Source organism: Furipterus horrens, unplaced genomic scaffold, assembly GCF_987537825.1.
Source record: "Furipterus horrens unplaced genomic scaffold, mFurHor1.1.pri manual_scaffold_11, whole genome shotgun sequence".
Taxonomy (NCBI): Eukaryota; Metazoa; Chordata; class Mammalia; order Chiroptera; family Furipteridae; genus Furipterus; species Furipterus horrens.
Genome location: NW_028327181.1, coordinates 52,591,735 through 52,613,518, shown reverse-complemented (window position 1 = coordinate 52,613,518; position 21,784 = coordinate 52,591,735). Strand labels below are relative to the sequence as shown.

The following is a 21,784-nucleotide window of genomic DNA, read 5'->3' as shown; positions in this document are numbered from 1 at the left end:
ATTCTCTAAAAACACACAACGCAGATATTTAGATATTTTCAGTATATTTCACAGACTCATGCAACCATCACCTCTATCTAAGTTTAGAACATTTTTATTACCTCACAAAGAAAACCCCCACCCATTAGCGGACACTCTCATTCCCCAACCCCTGGAAACCACTCATCTGCCTGCTTTCCGTGCCTATGGATTTGCCTGTGCTAGGCATTTCATATCAATGGAATCCTGCAATATGTGGCTTCTGCGTTTGGCTTCTTTTGCTCAGTCTGATGTTTTCAAGGTCCGTCCACGTGGTAGCATGTGTCAGGACTTTGCTCCTTTCTATGGCTGAATAAGATCTCACTGCAGGGATTTCCAATGTAGGGATACACCACATTTTGTTTTCCATTCGTCGGCTGATGGACATTTAGGTCGTTTCTGGCCGTAATGAATAATGCTGCTGTGAACATCTGTATGTAGGTTTTGCTGCGGATGTTATGTTTTCAGTTCTCTTGGGTATATATCTAGAAGTGGAACTGCTGGGTCACATTCCACATTCTTGTTTCACTTCCATATCTGAACCATTTGCTACTTATCAGTGACTGCCCCTGACAGCCAGTGAGAAGAGTTCTTATACTGTTTACAAAAACAGTCTTTTTCAAAGTAACTCAACTTCCTAGAATGCAGCAAACAAACAAAATACTCTTTTTCTTTGTTTTTTTACTTTTATGGGTCCTCAACTTAGTGGCAGAGTGACTGAGTCTCTAACCCACTCGGCATCTGCCAAAATTCCAAGGGATTACCAGTCTTAAAAACTCGTGAGAAACGGGGGTGTGTGTTGTGCATTAATGTATTAACACTACAAATTAAAGTGGATTTTCTGGCAGAAAACCCAAAACCCAAACAGAAGCCAATTAATAGTAAGCTTTCAGGTCTAACAAATAGCCTTCCACTAACAGTTCATTACAGAAAAAAAAGTAAGCCAAAATAAGAAAAGTTCATGAACACACACACACTCTCAATCAGCCAAATGTGCCAAATAAAAGCATCTTCTTAGTCACATGTTTGTTCAACACAGATGGACAGAAGGAAATAATAAATTGATGTTTTTTGGGTAGAGAAGTTTCTTGGGGCAACTTTTATTAACGGACTTATCAGGGCTGTTCTATCCTAGGAGTTAGGAAAGTATCCAAGTATTTGTAACAAAGCAGAGCTCAAAAAATGCCTTTAAAAGTGTTCTACTGGAAAACTTACCCAGAAACTCACATTACCTCCTTGTATAATAAAGTTAAATGGGAATCTACTCATTTAAAGAAAAATTAAAACAAGAACTCAAGAAAACAACCAACTATTTGGCAAATAAATCAAAAAGCTCAAATCCTGGTTTAAATCTCCAAGTTTTGCTCACAATCATAATAAAATATTTATACATATGGATTCTTTGTCAAAAGAGCTTAAGAACAGTTTCCAGCTCTCCTGGGTTTCAGCTGACTCTCTAATAAGGTGGTTAAGTTTCCCTTAAAAACAGGTGTTATTTCAGGTAGGTTTTTCTATTAATCTACGAACTTGGCTATCCTTACTGCTAATTAAGTCACCACGCCCCATGCCCATCCTCCTGAAAACTGAGGCAAAAATATCAAAGGTTAGAAGACTGAGGACGAGGGCACATCCTGGCATATGAACGGCCAGGTGTCTCTGAATACGTCTCTTTACCACCTGGGGAACTCCGCTTCCTCCTGTGTACAAAGAATTGTTCTATTTGTCAGAGCAGGCATCATCAAACGCTTTCTTTCAAGAGCCACATAGTAAATCATGTTTGGCTTTGTGAGTCACACATTCTCTGCTCAACTCTGCCGTCATCATCCAAAAGCAAACAAACCATAAGTAAACAAAAGAGCACGGTGGGTTCCAATAAAAATTTATTTACAAAAATAGGCCACAAGCCGAACTTGCATGGGCTGTTAGATGATTTGGAAGGTTCCACCAAGGATGAGTAAAAGGCACTGGCTGCTGAAATCCTATGAACAATCGAGCCATCAAGGTGTGACACTGGACAGAGAGGTAGACCGCAGCCGGCAGGTCTGTGGGAGTCTCTGCATTAGGCCATGGACACTGCGCTCTTCTTCACATTTCCCTCAACCGTCTCCTCCTGCTTGGGTGATACCTCACCCATGCTTCCACTGACCTCCCATGGCCTTGGACGCATATGAAGTGTGGGGGTGGAGTCAGGCTTTCTGACAGGTTGCTGGGGTCAGATGCTAGCATCCCTAAGTGTGGGGAAGCTTGGCCAATGGGAAATAGGAGATGAGAGGGAGGTGAGCGGATGCCACACCTCTGCTCTCTGGGCTACTTGAACTATGGCTCCTCTTTGCAAGCCTTTCAGAGAAGTGAACACACCTGCTGGGTGACCTGCTGGGTCTCTGCAGGTCACTATCAGCACCAGCCAGGACGCTGACACATCTTCCTTTGTCTCCCTTCCCTCCCTCACCCACTCTCACTGCTCTGGGCTCCTACCTCCTCAGTAAGATGCTAACACTTAATCCTTGCCTTGGGGCCACTTTCTAGAAAAACAGAGCTATGGCATCCCACTCAGCTGATCTCCTTTCTTCAGAAATAAAAGGCACAGATAAAATAAACATAACTACTGGATTTAAAGTGTATAAAGACTAATACATAAGGGGTAGAACAGTGAGTCATATAGTAAACAAAACTAATCTTGGCCTTCATTCCCGGCTTGTGACACCACTTCAATGTCCCAATGGTAAAATATATCCTAAGCAATGTCTAAGCATCTCCAAAAAGAAGACCTGAACCTATAACCATATCACTCTTAAGAGACTGAATGCACATATATGGCCTTCCAATTATAAATGGAACAAATAACAGTGTGCTATATCTCTTCAAATGCAATAAGAGGTCCCCCCTTAACACCACCTCAGGTCCCTGGACAGGACAGGGGATTGATAATAGCTCACTATCCAAAAACTAAATACAACCCCAGTTTTCAGCAATAGAGCCAACTTTGGTGAGAATAAAGCATATTCTGAAACAGTAGAGGACAAGTACTCTCCTGATAGCAGAACCCCTCCCCAGGGTTCCTGGGGCCTGAGCTCAGGGCCATCCTGCCTGGCGACGCGCCCTGGAGAGCCACAGACACGGAGAGAGGAGGGGAGATGGGGGCTTCCCAAAGTCTCATAAAAGGCAGGCTTTGATGGCATTACTGAAAACAGGAACATTATTGCACTCCCTTACCCACTGAAACTTCCTGTTAGCCAGCTGACTCAACACTGTTAAATAACCTGTGCTTTCCCCAGTGATGTAAATGGCCACCCCTACCGTAACTCTGGTCCAGACTCGGTCTGCCTCTGACTGCCGCTTGCTGACAATCTTTTCTCTCTTGCCTTTCCTGACATTGCCTTCTCCTGGATTCTGCGTATCTCTGAGATTCTTTCGGTCCCCTTCGCCCCACCCCCCTTAAAGGCCATGGGGCAGGGCTCTCCTGGAGGCTCATGCTGCGTGATCCCCTGCATTTGCATGACTTCGCTTCCCTGGTGATGACATGCAAATGCTGGGTCACCCCCGTGGCTGTGCAGGTTGGTCACCACACAAAGTGTCAGGCCAAGAGGGCACACAGGGGTGAAACTGACTCTGCTCTCTGCTTGCCAAGCCGTGCCCCCACAGAGCTCCCCAGATTCCCACCTCTAGCCCAGGTGTCCCGAGTCACAGCCCCATCCCTCCAAACATACGCTAGCCACCTCTCCCAGAACGCCCCCCTGAGGAACCACACACTCCATATGGATTCGTCTTCCTTCTTCCAAACCCGTTCCTCCGTGGCCCCGCTTGTCACCGCATGGCTGCGGCTGTCCCACAGCCCAGCCAAGCACAGAAAAGCCGGAGCGACCCGAGCGTTCTTCTTTCCCCGCCTTGAAACAGCGTGTCTGACAGAGTCTGACCTCCTCCTCTCCAGCCACAGCTGTGGACATGGAGTTGACCTCATTAGTTCTCTGCTCATTTAGTCTGCCAGGCTGCATGCTCACTGTCCTTAAACACCTCCCTCTGCTGCCACACCACGCTGATCATGTCCTCCCCCACTCCGGATGCCACCACAGCCACGCACTGGCCACAGGGCTAAGTCCCAGCTCCTCAGGGTGCCTCAGGGGGTCTTTAGTGAGTCGGACCCCTAGCCCCCTCTCACTTTCTGGTCCTTTACCAAACACATCAGCCTTGCCTTGCTGCCTCGCCTTTGCCCATGCAGTGACGTCAGCATGGAGCCCCTGGGTCAGGTCTTTGAAGATTTGTTTGATACCCAGATAAAGTTGATGACACCCTCCCTTGAGGCCCCAGATTTCCATGCCAACACCCTCAATGCTTATTGGTTTCTCCTGCTCCATTAGGATTGTGGTCTTTGAAGGCAGAGAAGGCCTGTCTTGGGATTTTGTGTCCCCACAGCCCAGCCAGGCACTGAGACAATCCTCGTCCATAAAATCCTAAATGGATTTAAAAATAAGCAGATTAGCCAGAGCAAGGTAATGCAAATGTAAGCTATACTTTGAACTAGTTCTATTTGTATGTGATATAAAAATGAGGATGCCTGTTGTGCCCAAGCACCCTCTGCGAAAGGAGTGATTAGGGATTAAGGGAGATGAAATATTTGGGGGGAGAGGTGGACAGACAAGAAGAAGAGGGGAATGGCCCATGGCGGCACTGGTGGCCTCTGCTTCCTGGGCAGTGGTACATGGCTCTGGCCTGACACACTGGCGGGAGAGACCCAAGAGCTGGGGCAGAAAGGTGGATCCAGCAGGCCCAGATGTGAGGAGACACAAAGTCAAATGTCAGGAGGCCAGATAAAGGCAGGTGTGAGAAGAGCAAGTGGCTACTTTAATAGGTAATTTCCTGAAGAAAGGCAGTGAGTTTCCAAACCTTCAAAATCACCCCAGCAGCCAAACCAGTCTAAGTAAGGATTCCAGAGAAGAACCAGAGAGAGAGCCAGGCTTCCCATTCCCTTAGACCAAGGACCAAAATAGTTAATGTGATGTTCAAGGTCTACACAACCCCTCCAACCATGACTAACTCTTTGCTAGCAGGAAGGCAATTCCCATTGCCAACCCTTTCCTCATCCTTCCTATCTGAGTGAAAGGGTACCTTCTCCTCCAGGAAGCCTCCCCTGATCTCCCAGGGTCTCAATGGAACTTGCTCTCAAAACACCCTAGGTTTTTCCTTCACAGCCCTGCTCAGAATTGTAATCAAATATGTATTCATTTGAATTCTATTTCCACTATAAGAAGAAGCCCTTTGAGGGAAGGGACTGACTCTTCTTCATTATTATGTCCCCAGCATCAAACACTCTGCCTGGAACATATTTGAGGCCCACTAAGTGTCTGTTGAATGAAGAATTCAATCAATCAGATAAAGAATGAATTAAACAATGAATAAATAAAACTGGCAAGTGTCTAGAATGCAAGACCAAGGAGTGTGGATCACCGTGAGCACATCAGAGAAGGAGGGGATGAGGGGGCCAACCCCAGCACCCCCTTCTCCCTATCATACAGCCTGTGAACTCCTAAACCAACATCATCTTTTAAATTTTTAAATGGCCGAAAAAGACTACTTCATGACATGCAAAGGTCATTTGAAATTCACATTTCAGTGTCCATAAATAAAGCTACATTGGAACACAGCTGCACCCATTGGTTTATGTCTTGCCTGTGGCTGCTTTCACATGACATCAGCAGAGCTGAGTAGTGGGGACAGAGAAATAAGAGCCTCGAGGCCTAAAAGGTTTACTACCCGCCCCTTTATCGAAGAAGTTTGCTGAAGCCTGGCCTTGAGTCTCTTGAGATTGCTGTATCCCAGGACCCACATAAAGTCCTGACCCAGAGGTATATGGGCCTCAGAAAAAGCTATCACACACTGTCTGCAAATGCAGAATGGAACTTAAATATCCCCCTAATAAAGAGGGGCTAGTTAAACTAATGACATCATATACCAGCAAGGGACTGCTACACAGCTGTCTTTAAAAATGAGTTGGGCTGAAAGGTACAAGTATACCAAGATGTCCATAGTACATTGTCAAAGCAATTTATAAAACAACATGGAGAGTATTTTCCAGTTTATTAAGAAGAATAACTGTCCATATGTTTAGAAGATGAGAAAATATGAGTATCTGGAAGAAAATGTCTGATAAATAGTTCTAGGGTATTGGACCAGGGATTTCTCATTTTAAATGCTTCTGTACTCACCGCATTTTTTACTTAGAATGTACTATTCTCTAATTTAAAAGACACACACACACACACACACACACACACACTGATTTTAGAAAGCTGCTTTTACCCCCGGCAGGGATCCAAATTCTTGATGACCTCAGGATCATGTGGTCCAATTTCTGCATTTTGGGGAACTGCATATAAACACACTTTCCTCTGAAACTTCAATGTCTGATAACGGTGCAAAGCTGCTCATATGTTTGTTTTGAGGAAGTTCAAGATTAGAATGGTCAGAAATAGTCCCACTTCCCTTTTCCTAGAAACCCAGTTACTATTCAACTAGAACACCCCTCTCGAGTGTGCGGAAGGCCAGGTTGCCAGGGGATATGAACAAACCCGCCGCCCGAGTGGCAGCTGCCAGCTGCTATCTCTGTTGCTCCCTCTACACAGTAGCTGGCTCTGTTACTAGGACTCCCCCACCTTACCCCCCCTGCCACCCCCCCAACAGAAGATTCATAATCGTCAGTCATGTTAATGGTCCTGCTGGGTGGAGTGAGGCCGCATAAGACAAGGGAGGTGAGAAGCCAAGACTGAGCCAACAGGGAGATCTCAGGGTCTGCCTTGGCACATACATCTCTGACTCCCACAAAATCTAACTTTCTGTGTTTCTAACATTTGTTCTCTCAAGGTAGTTTCCCCGGGGATGTGTGGCAGTCAGGAGCCCAGCTGTTAACTGGCTCTGCTCTGCCCTGCCCGGAACACAGGCCTGTGACACTTCTCTGCTCACCTTGCTGTGGGAACCCCGCTACAACTCCTTCACCTGCAGTCGACACCCTAGGGTCCTGGAGTCGCCATCGTGAGGGCCCAGGAAGTCTGTAATAATTGTGGGCATGGACGTGCCGTCCCAACTCAGCTCAGAGATGCCCAGGAACCTGTGCTACCTGTTAAAATAACTAATCCAGAAGTAGCCCCAGCATTTCCCAAAGAACATTCCAAAAAGCACCAGCCAGGGAGAGAATTCAGGCAAGAGAAAGATGTTGTGAAGTTGGGAAGACTTCACACTTGCAATGCCTGTTTGGGAACTTCTGTATCATTTATTTTTATTTGTTTTTATTTTTTAGAGACAGGGGAAGGGAGGGAGAGAAACATCAATGAGTTGCCTCTCATATGTACCCTGGCAGGGACCAAACCCACACCCCAGGCATGTGCCCTGACTAGGAATCAAACCAGCCTCGCTTTGGGGACGGCACCCGACCAACCAAGCCCCACCAGTACATTCAAAATCCCAAGAGAGCACGCAGCAGCTATACCCGTTAAACTTGACTTAAACTAGCTGATGACCACAGAACCTTTCACGACCCCAGTTTGGAAAACACAGTTCCACACCATGAGCTTGGGTTCAACAACCACGCCTGGGTGGCTCCAGAGGTCTGAGGGTGACCCTCGCCTCGAAGGGCAGGCTTCCCAATCAAGGCTCAGACCTCTACCACCCAGCACTGTGGGGAGAGCAGCCTCTGAGGTGGATTTCTGAGGAAAGTCTTTAAAAACTAGGAGGTAAAGGAAGGAGGAGAAAGCCTGCCCCTCCAGACAGACAGAAACCAGGGGCTGGGGCAGGAGGCTCCCCAGAGCGGGACTCACCATTGGTGGTTGTGTTGACATAGTAACGTCGGCCCTGGGGTGACAAGTAGCTTTGCCAGCCCGGCGGGAGGACGACAGTCTGGCTTTCCTCTCCGGGCGGAGGGGGGACCATTCCAGGCTTCTGCTGAGGAGAAAAGAAAAGGTCACACACGTTTGGCATTTTTGCAACTGTTTCCAACCAGGAAGTCAGAGGCAGATGAAGTCCCCCTGGAATAGCTTGACTTGGAGGTGAGGGGAGGCCCACAGGCCTCCCTAAGTGGAGTCACAGGCCACACTTGTGTGATTTTGGTGGTTTTCCGGGCGTGAGGTGTGAGGAGCCCTTGCTTTTTCAAAGCCACGGCAGAGGGGAGGGTCCCCCTAGATTTGCCAGTCAGTTAACAGAGCTGGGCTTTTTCCTGTTACCCCCTAGAAAACCACTCCCAGGGGTGCTGCCCTTCCTGCGGGGGCCGGAGGGGCTCTGATGTCCACGACTTAAGATAGCAGATTGAAAGTGAGCAGCAGAGACACGGCTCCCAGCTTTCTGCAGACCGCAAAGCCACGTGCCCCCGTGTCCTGTGGGTCCCCGCATGCCCGCAGCAGGATTGGATCGGTCCTCGCCGCTCCAGGGACTTGGAGGAGAAACGCCCCCCACCCCCACCCCGCGCCTCCGTGCATGTTTCATGATGGGGTTTCAAGATGGGGTTAAAAACCTTCCCCAACGGCCTGAACGCTTCCATCTCCCACACCCGTGAACCTGCAGCGCCTCTTGGATTCAGCAGGAAAGACTGGCTTCTACGCAGTCCAGCGCCAGGGAGACAGACAGCAGCTGGGCAGGGCAGCCTGCTCTCCGGCAGAGAGCGTCCACGGAGCCCAAGCACGCACCTGAGCATGCTCACCTGGGCCTCCAGATGCTGCTCAAGCCTCTCCCAGGCTGGAAGATGGTCAAAATATATGCAAGACAAATAGCCCGATGATGAGAGAGAGAGAGAGGGAGAGAGAGAGAGAGAGAGAGAGAGAGAGAGAGAGGTTTGGGAGCAATGTAGCAATGGAGAGGTCAGCGGGATTGCCTGAAGAGAGAAATATTCTAGAACCAGGTTGCTTCTGCTTGAGTCACAGCACCTGAGATGTGAGGGCCGGATTGGGGCTTGTCTGTCTAACCTGGGAGGAAATGGGAAACTGTTACAGGGTACCAAGCAAGGATCCGACACTGACTTGGCCAGAAGCGGTTGCAGAGGAGAGGGGGCCCAGGTCCACCGTGAGCACCACGCTCCAGCCTGGGGCTCAGTCCTGCCTCAGCCACTCAGTGGCCCGTGACCCAGGGAAATGACACAACCAGCTGCGTCTACTTGCGCGTCTATGAAACGAGGATGGAATTAGCCCAGTTGTGGAAGACACTGTGATGAACAATTAGAAACTCAGCACCTAGGAAAGGGCCTGTCCCTAAGAATGCACACTGCATGGGGGTTTCCAGTGGAAGGGAGGCTGCCTAGATGCTGAATGAGACCGCGCTTCACACAGCCCCTGCCTACCGCGGTGCGGAGTTCACCTGACCTCACCATCACTGCATCTAAAATGTCACCATTAAGAGTCACTTCTTCCAAGTTTCTGTTTCCAAGACAACCTGACTGAAAAGGCAAACAAAGGCCAGCTGGGGTGGTTAACATGCTAAGATGCTGACTACTATGTTCTGGTGAAAAGGCTGGGCAGCGAGGAGAACTCTCCTGAGCTGGCCTGGTTGAGCGAGTAGACCCAACTTCCTGACCCTCTGTGCCCTGCCCATGAAATAACAACGACACCTGTCCCATCTCCTCAGTTGCATGGCGCTTGTCTCTTTCAAATAGCTCTGGTTAATTCATCTAAACAACCCTGTGGGGTCAGAAACGGCTCTGGGTTACATCTGAGGACACTGATGGCTGGAGAGGTACCATCAATTGCTCTTAGGTCTCCCCATGTGGGAAATACAGGATGCACCAGCTTGAACACTAGAGAAGATGCCTGTAGGGGAGGCCCCCCTGGTACTGAGCCAGGAAGGGCTACGGGGCACTGAAAGAGGCTAGGAGGGCACCAGTGCCAACTTCCTAATTTGGCTAATGTGGCAAAGGTGGCATCCACATTCCCCTCCTGTACAACCATGGGGCCCCACTCTGCCTTCCTTCTGTGCTTTGCCTCCATACCCCGAGGCAGCCAGCCTCCTGGCTTTCCCCTCTCCCAGAAAGAAGTTGTTCCTGGTAGCTGGACTGAAACATGTCAGGAGTCAAAAGATGTGGAGATCACTGGGGACACAGCCAGGGGAAGTGCAAACCATGCACACACACTTGTCCGCCCATGTCTAGCATTATCCACAACAGCCAGGCAGTAGGGACAACCCAAGTGTCCATACCTGATGAATGGATAAACACACAAAAAATATCCAGCTGTCAGAAGGAACGAAGTATTGGTACATGCTATGACATGGATGGTCCCTGAAATCATTCCAGGTGAAATAAGCTAGACACAAAAGGCCAAGTGTTGGATGACTCCATTTGTATAAAATGTCCAGAATAGGAAAACCCATCGACACAGAAAGCAGATTAGTGGTTGCCAGGGGCTGGGGCGAGGGGGTGGGCACAGGGTTTCCTTCTGGGGTGATGAAAATGCTTTGGAACGAGAGACAGTGGTGGCAGTTGCACAAAACGATGAATGTGTCTAAGTCACCGATGACACATTTTGTTAGGTGTATTTTACCACAACACATAACATTTTAGAAAGACGGAGACAAGGCAGCCGTTGGCCTCCCAACCTGCAGGCTCTCATTTAAGAACCACCAGCATTACTGCCCCTACCTCGTGACATGGGGTGCAGGCTCCTGGGAGCGCCGCTCCACGGCCATCCAGAGGATACAGCACCAGTAAGCCCCCGGTAATTAAGGTCTCTGCCAAACTCATTCTTCTAGTTAGTTTCCTTCCGAGTGAAATCTTTCCCTTCCCTTCCTTGGTCCTGTGGCTTCTCCCTTTCATTTTGTCACCTCTTTCCCATGGGAACAGGGACGAAAAGGTGGGGCGACGCAGGCCCCACCTGCAAGGAACAAGGTCCGAGGCAGTGGGAGAGGGCAGAGATGAAGAAGCTTTCCTCAGCCCCAAAATCCTTACCTAAATCACAGGACAGCCTGCTGCAGGTTATAAAACGCTGCCTCCTCCCCGGGCTGGGCCGTCCCCCAGGGGAGAAGGCCCAGCGCAGCCTCCCTGGGCCCCCCATCTGGTCCCCTTGGCCAGTAAACAACTCATCCTCGGAGAATCTGAGTTAAACTGGATCTCCTGGCCTGCAAATGGACGCATGTGTGTGCATACGCTCACCCTATTTTATTAAGAGGGTTCTAGACCACTTCAGAATCCTAGTTGAATGGGTACTCAAGAAACCTGCACTCAGATCCCATTTCTGCCCGTCAACAATGACTCTGACCACTCGTCAAATGTCTGTAAGGGGACCAAGGCCTGGGTCACGGGCTTTGCATCCCTACCTCTCATCTTTAAAGTCAGCCTGGCACATAAATGCCATTTTTTTCCCATTTCCCAATGAGGAATCTGGGACTCAGAGACTTTAGTAACTCGCCCCATGTTGCACATCTAATTAAATAATAAAACCAAATTTTAAAATATTAGCTTTGTTCTAGATACCTCCATCCAGTTACCTAAGCCCAGGCTATCCTTGGTCCATATCCCAAGCTCTCCAGAATCAACCCCATTTCTTCACCTGGGCCAGCTGACACCCTAGCTCCCACCCAAGCGGGATGACAGCTCGAGCCTGATTCTCCTGCCTGTCGCCATCTCCAAGAGGGCACGTGCCTTCCCAGGAGGTGCGCAGAAATATCACCACCCACACCCAAGCAGTCACATTCCCGGCTGTGGGCTCACTTCCTCGTCTCCTTATTTAAAACAACACAGCCAAGAAACTGTCCTTTTAATAATGGCTACTGCTGCCCCAGGGGGAGAAAATAAGCAGGCAGCAAGGGGAAGTCCCTCTGATATTAAAAGCAATCCCCCCACAGCAGTGTTTTTCAAAGTGTGACCCCTGGGCCACCCCGGCAGTCACCCGGGATGTGGGTTCAAGGGCAGATTCCAGAGCCCTGCTGCAACCTGCAGCCTAAAGGCCACCTTTTAACATGCACCCCAGGTGAGCCGTATGCTCACCGAACTCAGAAGACACCAGTGTGAAGCTTTAGAGGGAGCAACTGAGGGAAAACACTGCTTCTAAAGTCAAAACCGGGAACATAAAATTTTAATAAGCACAATTTATAAGATGACAGTATTTAGCTACATGGCTACTTATTAATGAAAAGAATCCTATCCCGTAGCCCAAACCTTTCATACAGATTCTCTTCAGAGACTAGATCTGGTCTGTGTAGGCTCCAGTCAGTACCCACCCCCACTCCGCTCCCCACGGATTCCACCACTCTCCAAGTTCAGTCTGGACTCCGTCCCCCTTGGGAGGTTTCTGGGAGCACCTGATTCTTACCTTCTGCAGGTGCGAGCAAATGTTACTTGTCAGTGTTAATGGGTGGTCGTCCGACACCTGATTTAGCAGCCAGATCAGACGGTTTTAAAGGCCCCCATTCCGTGTCTTCTCACACCCCAAACCCAGAAGCAATAGAAGCTCTAAAGAAAGGCATATTCCGCAGGCCCCACACCCCCACTGCCAGCTCTATATATAACAGGTCTGAAGTTGTCTGCCTAACAAGCCACTTTCTGGCAGTCCCGTTACCATGGCAATGACTGCTAATGAGCCCGATGCTGTGATTGGCACTGCTTGAAGGCTCCTCCGTAAAGATCTCTCCAGCAAGTTCTCCCTTCCACAACCACACAGCCAGCTGGACACCCGGAACCAGCCAGGGCATGGCTGCGTGGGCCTGGAAGGCCTCAGTCCCTGGAGCCAGTCCTGGAAGCCCTGAGGAATCCTGGACCCAGCAGCCAGGAGTGGCCTCCAAGGTCACTCACATGGAGTCAACCGATTAATGACAGGGGCTGCAGGGGAGCCACCAAGAAGACCAAGGCTCAGCTGGGCCAGAGACTGGAGAGTCACGTCCACTCCACACCTTTCTGGTGGGGGTATTCCCGCACAAAGCTGGGAACAGCTGCCCAAGGAAAGATCATCTCCTCCGGCTACAGGTTAAGGCACAGAGCATGGGGCAGGGCCCTGGCTTCCCAGTGCTGCTGCCAGCCTGCGGGTCTGTGTCTACAAGGATATTGGGTACCTCTCCCCTGCCTTGAGGGTGAAAGTACTGTTCTCCGTGGCTCTGGAAGCCTTTCTGTCCATTCAGAGAGAGCAACTCACAGAAACAGCTGGGGAGGAAGTGAGGGCTATGGCAATGGCGCGGTGCATTCTGGGAAGTACATCCCTGCAAGTAGTTTTATAGGCGGGTGGGAGGGTGTGGACCCCAGCAATACCTTCCTATTCTTCTAAGGGTGAGAAATTTGGAGACCTGGCCAGTGGGAGGAGAAGTAGCCACACAACAGTGAAACAGACGGTAAGATTTGAGAAGGCAGGGCCATGTCCATCTTGTTCCTTGTTTTAGTTCCAGTATAGTACCCAGAATATTGGGTGAATGGAAGGAAGGATGGAAGGAAGGAAGGAAGGAAGGAAGGAAGGAAACTTTGATGTGGTAGAAACTGGCCTTTAAAGAGATTTAAAGAAGCTATTTCACCAAACAAATACAGAGAGTGGAAGTCCAAGCAATTGTGCATGCCCTACCTGTGAACAAATCCTAGCTCTTAATGGATCGGACTGAATGGACATGGAATACAAGGAGGTAGGGGAGACAAGATAACTTTCTTTAACTGCAGAAAATAATTTGAGGAACAGCATCCAGAAGCCTCGGGAAAAGTACCAACTTCTAACCCCGACCTCACATGATATGCAGAAGAAAAATTTCAGGAATCCACTTAGCAACCTCAAAAGAGGGCAGACAAGTATGGCACCTATGATACTAGAGTAAAAGATCATAAGGAGAAAACAAACTAATTCAAAAAAGACAAATTGTTTTGAAAAAGGATACAAAATAATATTAAAAAGGAATGAGAAATTATCAAATTGGGGGGAAATTTAAAAGGTAGTAACAGAAGAACATCCATATTGGTTGCAACAACATATACAATTAGTATGGCAAAGAAAAATTAGTTATGTACAAAATAAATAAGAATTTTACCCCAAAAGCAATGGAAATGAAAACAGGGAGAGAGGAGAAGGCCGAGATATGGGTGCGGGGTGTTCCTAAAGAAGAGACTAGAACAAAAGCGTAACAGGAAAGCAACTAGAAGCAAAAGGTGACGGCGGGGGCAGTGGGGAACTTCCTCAACTAAAGGAAGGCAAGTATGCGTGGCTTGGGCAGTCCAGCACTGCTCACGGGAGACAGAGCTCAGAAGCCCAGCAGGCCCACACACCCTTACCATTTATTGGTTGGCCAAAAAGTCTGTTGGCGAACCCAACATTCACACAGCAAAGATGAAGATGAAGCTCTATCATCGTTTCAGTGGGAGGAGGGTGTCTCAGATCAAGGAACAGAAATAAAGCTGCCCTCAAACTTCTCTGCAACCACATTGCAAAAGACACCTCTGGATCATTACATGGAAAAGGTGAGGCCTTCCGGTTCGGCCAACCTGCCTTTCACATTGAATGTGATCGAAATACCTTCCTCTACAGACAAGGGTTCAAGAAATATACCACTCTGTGAACTCCGTAGTAAATGTGCTTAGCAGAAGAACTCCGACTACCTTAAAAATTAAGACAAAGATGAAGAAGGAAGTAGCCAAGGTAAAAAGAACCAGGCTGAACGGGAAAGGAGCTCAAAAAGTGTGTAAATAATTATCAAAATTGAGTTACAGAATGTGTGTGAGCCACTATTCTCAATGTATAGAGTAAAAAAGTGCAGTAACCTGGATCACAAATTCCACATAACGCTGGAAAAGATCAAGAGGTAGGAGAAAAGGCGGACCCCCAGAGAAACAAATTCAGAACCCCGCTCTTGTTTTCCATCCCAATAAAGATACAGCCTCCTTCTCCTCCTCCTCCTCCTCCTCCTCCTGCCATGGCTACGGGGTCCCTGCCAAGTCTGCTCCCACCTCTGGCACCTAGGATCTGCTCTTGTCTCTTTCTTGGAGAAAGACATGTTTCCAGTCAGGGAGAACATGACGGAAGGGAAGGGTCCCTGGAGATCGCAGACTCTTGATTGGATCCAGGAGCTGTGAGGCTGACCGCCAGCCACCTTTTAATGGCCTGTGGGCAGTCATCTTGTGCAGGGAGTTCTGAGCTCTGGGTCCCTTCAAGGGACAGGGTGGGGCCACAGCACTTTGGCAGCCGAGAGGAAGCTCAGTAGGAGCCCAGGACTTCCCGGAGCCTCCAGTCGCACAGCCTTTGGCAGTCCTCAGAGCATTCCCAAAGCCAGAGGCTGCTCAGCTCCAAAGACAGCTATTTCCTGGCCTGAGGCGGTGCGTTTCTGCTTCCCAGGAGACGCTCTGCTCGGCCCCCTGTCTGAAAAGGGGGTCTGGCGCATGAGGCTCACCTCCAGCTTTTTACCAATAAGATGGCTTCTTCTTTCCACATCTCTGTTTGCCGAATTTCTCAGCAAATGGGACAGACCCGTCAGAGGTTTAGCCAGAACCTTCCAGGCGTATTAGAAACCACCCGTCTTATTAAAAAGGAGCTGGTCAGCCCTGACTGGGTGGCTCAGGTGGCTGGCACATCGTCCGGCACACCAAAAGGTGCGGTTCCATTCCCAGTCAGGGTGTGGACGGGCGGCAACTGTTCACGTTTCTCTCTCACTTCAATGTTCGTTCATTTGTTCATTCATTTCTTCCTTCTTTCCTCCCGGCTCTCCTTCCTCCCTCCCTCCCTCCCTTCCTTCCTTCCCTCCCTTCCTTCCTTCTTTCCTTCCTTCTTTCCTTCCTCCTTCCCTCCTTCCTCTCTCTTTCTCTTCCCGTTTTCTTTCTCTAAAAGAAACATATCCTCAGGTGAGGATTAAAAAAAGAAAAAAGATCTGGTTAGTAGAGCTGTTTCTTTGAATCCATTAACAAAACTTCCCAAACCAGGCTTTAAGCACTGAAATGTCCTCAGGCCTCACTGCTCAGGGTGGGTGGATGGGTGGATGCCAGACCTCCACCCCGAGAAGCCTCCTTAGATGAGATCTATGAGCTCCCAGAGGGAGACTCACTGGGCTCCCCAGCTCCTGTCCCCAGGGAGCGCCTGCCATGCTCTTCCTTGCTTGCATCAGCTAACTTCCCCCACACCCTCACCCACTCATCACTGTCCTCTGTCCATGAAGCTGCTAGAGGAAGCCTCACGCTGGTGCCCATGATCAGAGGCGGGCACCAGTGCCATGGGAATTCTCTCCCAGCACCAACCAACCTGCCAGCCACGGGCCTGAGGCTGAGCCCCTTCGAGTACTGCAGACAGACTAGCCGAGCTCCTGAAGACTCAGTGGGGGTCCCAGCAACCCTAAATACCCATCTGCAAGCCAATCAGCTCACGAGGCCTGTTTATCAGGACGGGGCAGGGAGAGGACACAGAACAATGCACTCTATTTTCTGACCTGAAGAAGGAATGGCATGATCTGGTTACCCAGGAATTTTGATTAACACAATTACAGTGTAGTCCACGCAAGGATACAGGAAGTCAACCCTCCCAGGAAAGCTTGCCGGGCTGGAAAACATGGGGTGTCCAGCGGGGCAAGGACTGGTGAAGGTTTTGCGAGGACGAGCTGGGCGGCTCCTCTTGGCTCAGAAGCCACTTCACGACTGGAAGTGTCTGGGGTCACACAGCAGGGATGGGTCAGAAGGACTAGGTCATGCAGCAAGGGGCTTCCATGGCGGCTTTGCATGCATTCCTGCCTGAGCCCTTAATTCGCTGACACTGGAGGAAAGAGAGTTTTATTATCGTTGCACCTGCCATACAGATGCAGGATAGAAGGGCCAATGAATAAGGTTCCAGGGCAGACAGTGTAAGACATGAAGGACTCTGGGTGTCAGAAAACGTCTCGTATCTGAGCTGGCTGGTGCTTTTGCTGGTGACATCTACCCAGCGGGACCAAACAGCCGACGGATCTGAGAGACGCCCACTCTCCAGCATCTCTTGGGAGAATCTCAGCACTGGCCAAGCAGCAGAACTGTGCCACCAAATACCACCGTGGCTCCTTCTGCTTACTGAGGTTTGAGCCCAGAGCCCTCGTGGCTGTGTTTAGGGCCACTCGGGGCAAGGGGGTTCCCACAGGTGCTCCTGAAATATGGGAAGCGGTAGCTGCTCCCTCACCTGGGCGTCTGGAGGGCTTGGGGAACCCCAGAGAAAACCCTTGAATTGGTTTCTTTCCTCCTCCTTCTTCCCCAGCAGATTAAAACTGCACAGGCCCCTCTGTTCTCCTCCACCTTGGAATCACAGAAGCATCAGCAGGAAGCACACAGGCCTCGGCATAGAGAGACTGTCCCCAAACAACAAGGTTTAAAGCAGAGAGTCCCCGCTGCCTCTCGGGGACTCATCTGTAAAACCAAAGGATGCTGGACCTCAAACACGGGGTTCCACCACCTGAGGACCCAAGGACCATCTTTTGTAACAGAGACCAAAACCATCACGAGGGAAGTTCCAAGGCATTACGTGCCCAGTGTGAGCTTACAAAAGCAGCAGCCATGTAAGCCAAAGAGATGACAAAGGCCGCCTGACAGGGACATAAATGTTCATGAAACATCACTTCGCTTTTTGCGGCATGTTTCCCCCAAACTATTTGGGGTTCTGAAGAGGAAGAGGCCTCAAGCCCTTCCCTTCAGGTCCAGATACGCAGATTCATACAGTCACCAAATCCGACTCAGCTGGAGGGAAAGAAACGCTGTCTGAGACACCGATAAAGTTGAGTGATCTCACAAAAATTGGAAATCATCAACTATATGCCCAAACCGAGGTACAAAAGCATGCATAGTACACGTCAGACCCCCTCTTTGCCACAAGCCACTGTTGTGGCCTCTGGAGGGCTGAAATGTCCCTGTCACAGAAGGAAACTGGGTTCGCGTCAAGCACTTTCCATTGTCCTAAAGAATCTCAGATACATCCTAGATTTTCTCTGCTTGTTGATATCGCTAGAAGATGCCTTAGAAGATGCTTCTGAAGGACATTTTGAGGTTCAGTCACTGACAACAGATCACCTCTGCATAGGGTGAAGGCCCCTCCAGATGGATCCTGGGAAATTCTCTTTGCAGAGGGAAAAGCCTGAGAACAAGAGTTTTGCCAACACTTGGTATCGGGAGGGGAGACCAGGAGGAAAAGACATACTAATGAAACCCCCTCCCCAGTGTTCTTCTAGTATTAAGCTGTAAAACCCCACAATGCCCTATGCCATTGTTTCTGGAACTTTCCGAAGCTGTTATGCCTGGAAGAAACCCACGTTACTGAATTTACCAAGCACTCCGTTTCATTCAGACCAGGCCAAAGAAGTGAAGTGAAGAGGGAGTTGCTAGTTGCTAGCTCAGGCCGTCACAGGCCCATACCTGGCGCAAAGCAACCTGCCAGGAACTTCAAGGGCAAGTGCACAGCTGCAGCCCACAGATGCCCTGGGGGCAAGAGCAGGCTTCCTCGGGGAGCGGGGACCATTTTAGAGCAAGGCGGCTGGGGCTCATTAGGGCCCACAGGTGGGCGCCTCTGCCGCCCGCCTGGGGCTGCGAGCCAGCTGGTCCGGCTTTGTGGTTGCTGGCTGCAGGACGACAGCACCCAAAGAAAACCACGCAGCAAGCCCTCTCGCCATAGAGACTCACTGCAGCTCCTGTGCAGGGCTGAGGTCTGTGCTCCAGGTGATTCCAATCAAAGGCTTCCGACTTGAGAACTTGTGCCCCGCATTCTAACTCTCGGGAGACTGAGGGTAACAGGGGCTGGAACTGTTTCCCCGAGTCAGTAGGATTCCTACCGACCCAATGCAGCCGACAACTTTGAAGCGTCTGCTACTGATGCACATAAAACTAGACACGCGGCCGGAGCTACGGGGGCTTGGGACCTAGCACCGCTCTGTGGGCACAGAATGTGAGCTGCGAGGCCCGAGTGCCAGGCCTGAGCGGCCGCTGTCTTGCTGGGAGACCTTGAGCAACCCGCTTCATTTCTGCTGGTTGGCCTCAATTTCCTCATCTTGAAAATACGGAAGTTGGACCAGATGGTCTCCAGGCCAAGTCACATTCAAGTGTAGACACGAGATTCAGAGGCATCAGACTATCCCTGGAACACTTCCCAGGCCCTAAACCCCTGGGATTCTGCCTCCCCCACCCCCACCCAGGAGTCCTGTGCTTCTGCCTTTCACCATGGTGAGCTGGGGGAGGTTCTCCTGTCCCAATGGGCCTCCCGTGTCCGCCTGCACCTTCCCCAGAACCCACTCAGTTGAGCTCTAGTTGCCTAGCAATCGGATTTCTGTCCTGGCGCCCTGGGCTTCCCTCCATCGGAAGTTAGACTTCACTCCACAGCAAAGGCAGGCAGCAGTGGTCTGGGCCTGCCAGCAGTCAGCTCTTCTGTCCACCCCGCACCCCGCACACACAACCCACTTAAGCATGGGCACACCCCACCGACGGCCCCAACCCCACCCACCTCAGTGTCTGCCAGGGGCTTTGCCAAGGACCCTTCCTGCTCCCTGTATGCCCCTAGTGCTCATCTTCGTTAATCTCTTCTTCCCTATCAACCTCCCGGACCTGCCCAACCCCCCAGCACTCTGCAGCCAGGTCCTGTCAGAATGTGATTGACGGGTATGTGATCTTGGCAGCCGTCTCTCCAAGTGCAGTCCCTGCATCAGCGGCATGGGCACCCTCTAGGAGCAGTTAAGAATGCAGAGTCCCAGGCCCTGCCCTAGAGGCAAGTCAGATGCACCCTAACCTTTGAGAGGCCCTGCAGTGACCTTTCCTGGGAGGTCAGCTGGCCCATTACAAGCTGCTCCTGGGAACAAGCACAGTCGATCAGCCCCTGGCATGGGTGTAGGCCCTGAGCAGAAGCCGAGCCGCAATCAGGGGCTCTGACAACCTGGCTGATGGGCGACTGCATCCCGGAGGGAGGGAGGCGTGTACAGACACAGACTGGCCTTTCCACAGACTCTAGCCTGCCTCAGCTGTCCTGAGCCCCCAGACAGCGGTCACTGAAGTCTAGGCCCATGAGTAGCCCCTCTTTCCCAGGAAGGAGAGGGTGCCACCTCCTGAGGCAGAAAGGTGGGCAAAATAAGGCTCCTCTAGCCCGGAGTCGCAGGAGAGCGCCCATTAGTGTCACTACAGCACGGCCGCCACCATGGAACTCAGACGCATCCAGCCCAGCCTGGCACCTTGTGCAGATTCTGGGTTTCCTGGGCAGATTCTCAACTCCCTTCTGGGGGGCTCTGGCCCCTAATGGGTGTTCAGCCTACAGTGTCCCACCTAGAACTGGGCCACGGGGTGGAAGGTAGGTGGGTATGTAGCTATAAGCCCAGCTTCAGATTCAGGAAAAGTGAAACGGGGGAGGCAACATATGGACTCCAGTCCCCACAACAGAAATTCAAGTCACCACCCTGGTTCTTGGGTAACCGGGGAGCCAAGACCGCCTTCCCCTCCACAAACACCCTTTTTTAAATCTTTGTCTTCCTCTTCTCCTGATTTCTCACCCAACAGCCCAGGATCCCTTTCTCCCTGCTCATGTCCTGGGCCCGTGAAAGGCGCCCCCCAACACAGAGTCCCAGACCCTCTAAGCTTAACAGTTAGAGCTCACATCTCCGGAGGTTCAAGGGCCAAAGTCATTTTAGAAACACACAGGAGGAGAGCAAGCCGAGCACGCACGTCTGCAGGCGAGCAGCCTGGATCCTCACCATCAGAGGTCGGCGAATCTTCCTTCTTTGGGGGCTGCTGACTCGGAGGGGAGATGCGGGTCCTGCCTGAAGTCCCTGCCCGCTTCCTCTGTGGGAAATGAGGCCGAGGCCAGCAGCTCCCTGGGGTCAGTGCCCTGGGCACCCCGGAGGATGTGCTTGTGGCTTTCTCATCGCTGCTCTTTCACAAAGAACCACCACATTGCACAGTTCCTTCCAAGTCTGTCCCGCTCTCATGGGGAAATCAACAATGCATTCTGGACTTTCCAGATGCAATGTTTCTCGAGGCTTTCTCTTTTTCTCTCTTCTCTTTCTTTTTTTAAACACGCTCTCTCTTTTTCCCCTGTCTCAGCTAAAAAAAGTTGGCTGAGGTCACGACATACAATGGCCAAGCCTGTGTCACTGACCAGCTGCCTCCCACCCCCAGGCCTGTGTACAAGAGCGCCTTTGTCCACTGTATTTTAGGCGGGACTCCCTGCGCCTGCCCAAGCCCTGCTGGGGAATGTTCCGCCAACTTCTTCCCAACCCTAAGTCAGGGTTCTGGCCTCGGTCCCGGCCCCAGCCCCAGCCCCAGCCCCAGCCCCAGTGGTGTGATCAAGGCCAGATCAGACCCAACATAAAAGGAACAGAGGATGGTCCCCTGCCTCCACTCTTCCCTCACCACCTCCAGATCTGGACAGACAGCGGGCGAAAGATACCGCGCGTCTCAGATAAAAGAGGCCTGAGGATCACAGAGCTGCTAGTTAGTTGCAAGTGGAGAAAGATTGGACCCTGAGAACAATACGGCATCCTCCAACGAACTGAATTTAGGCAGGGACTCAGGTCTTCGGTGACTGTCGCATCACTCCATGTAGAAAGCTTTGAAGCAGCTGAGGGTTTCGCACTTGAAATGCCACACATTTGTGTTTGCTTTCAGATGCGATGTTGTGGGATTTTAGGACATGATCCTCTACGTCAAAGTAAAGAGGATTTTCTGGAGGGACCAAGGTCCCAAGGCCTGGGTGGTGGTTTCCTGCAAAATCACGTCTTCTCTCCAACATTTGCAAGGACGAACTGTTTCCTTCTGGAGCCAGTTCGAGGCCAGCTCCTTGGGTGGGGCTAGGAACGCTGCGCTATCATCTAGAGACCCAGGCCGATGGGGGTCACCCCTGTGGGCACACCAGCTGGGGTACGCGGA

The 21,784-nt window shown here is 50.7% G+C and overlaps 1 protein-coding gene across 4 annotated transcripts in view; it reads right to left on the bottom strand.

Annotated features, from left to right (window-relative positions):
* GAS7 (growth arrest specific 7) overlaps nucleotides 1-21,784 on the bottom strand; it is a 207,164-nt gene that overhangs the window by 72,837 nt on the left and 112,543 nt on the right. For 2 of the 4 annotated variants that reach the window (XM_090291149.1, XM_090291152.1), the window contains exon 2: nucleotides 7,824-7,947. In XM_090291149.1, the coding sequence (XP_090147275.1) occupies nucleotides 7,824-7,947 (124 nt within the window). The remainder of the gene's footprint in view (nucleotides 1-7,823; nucleotides 7,948-21,784) is intronic. The other 2 variants (XM_090291150.1, XM_090291151.1) reach the window with 1 other exon arrangement.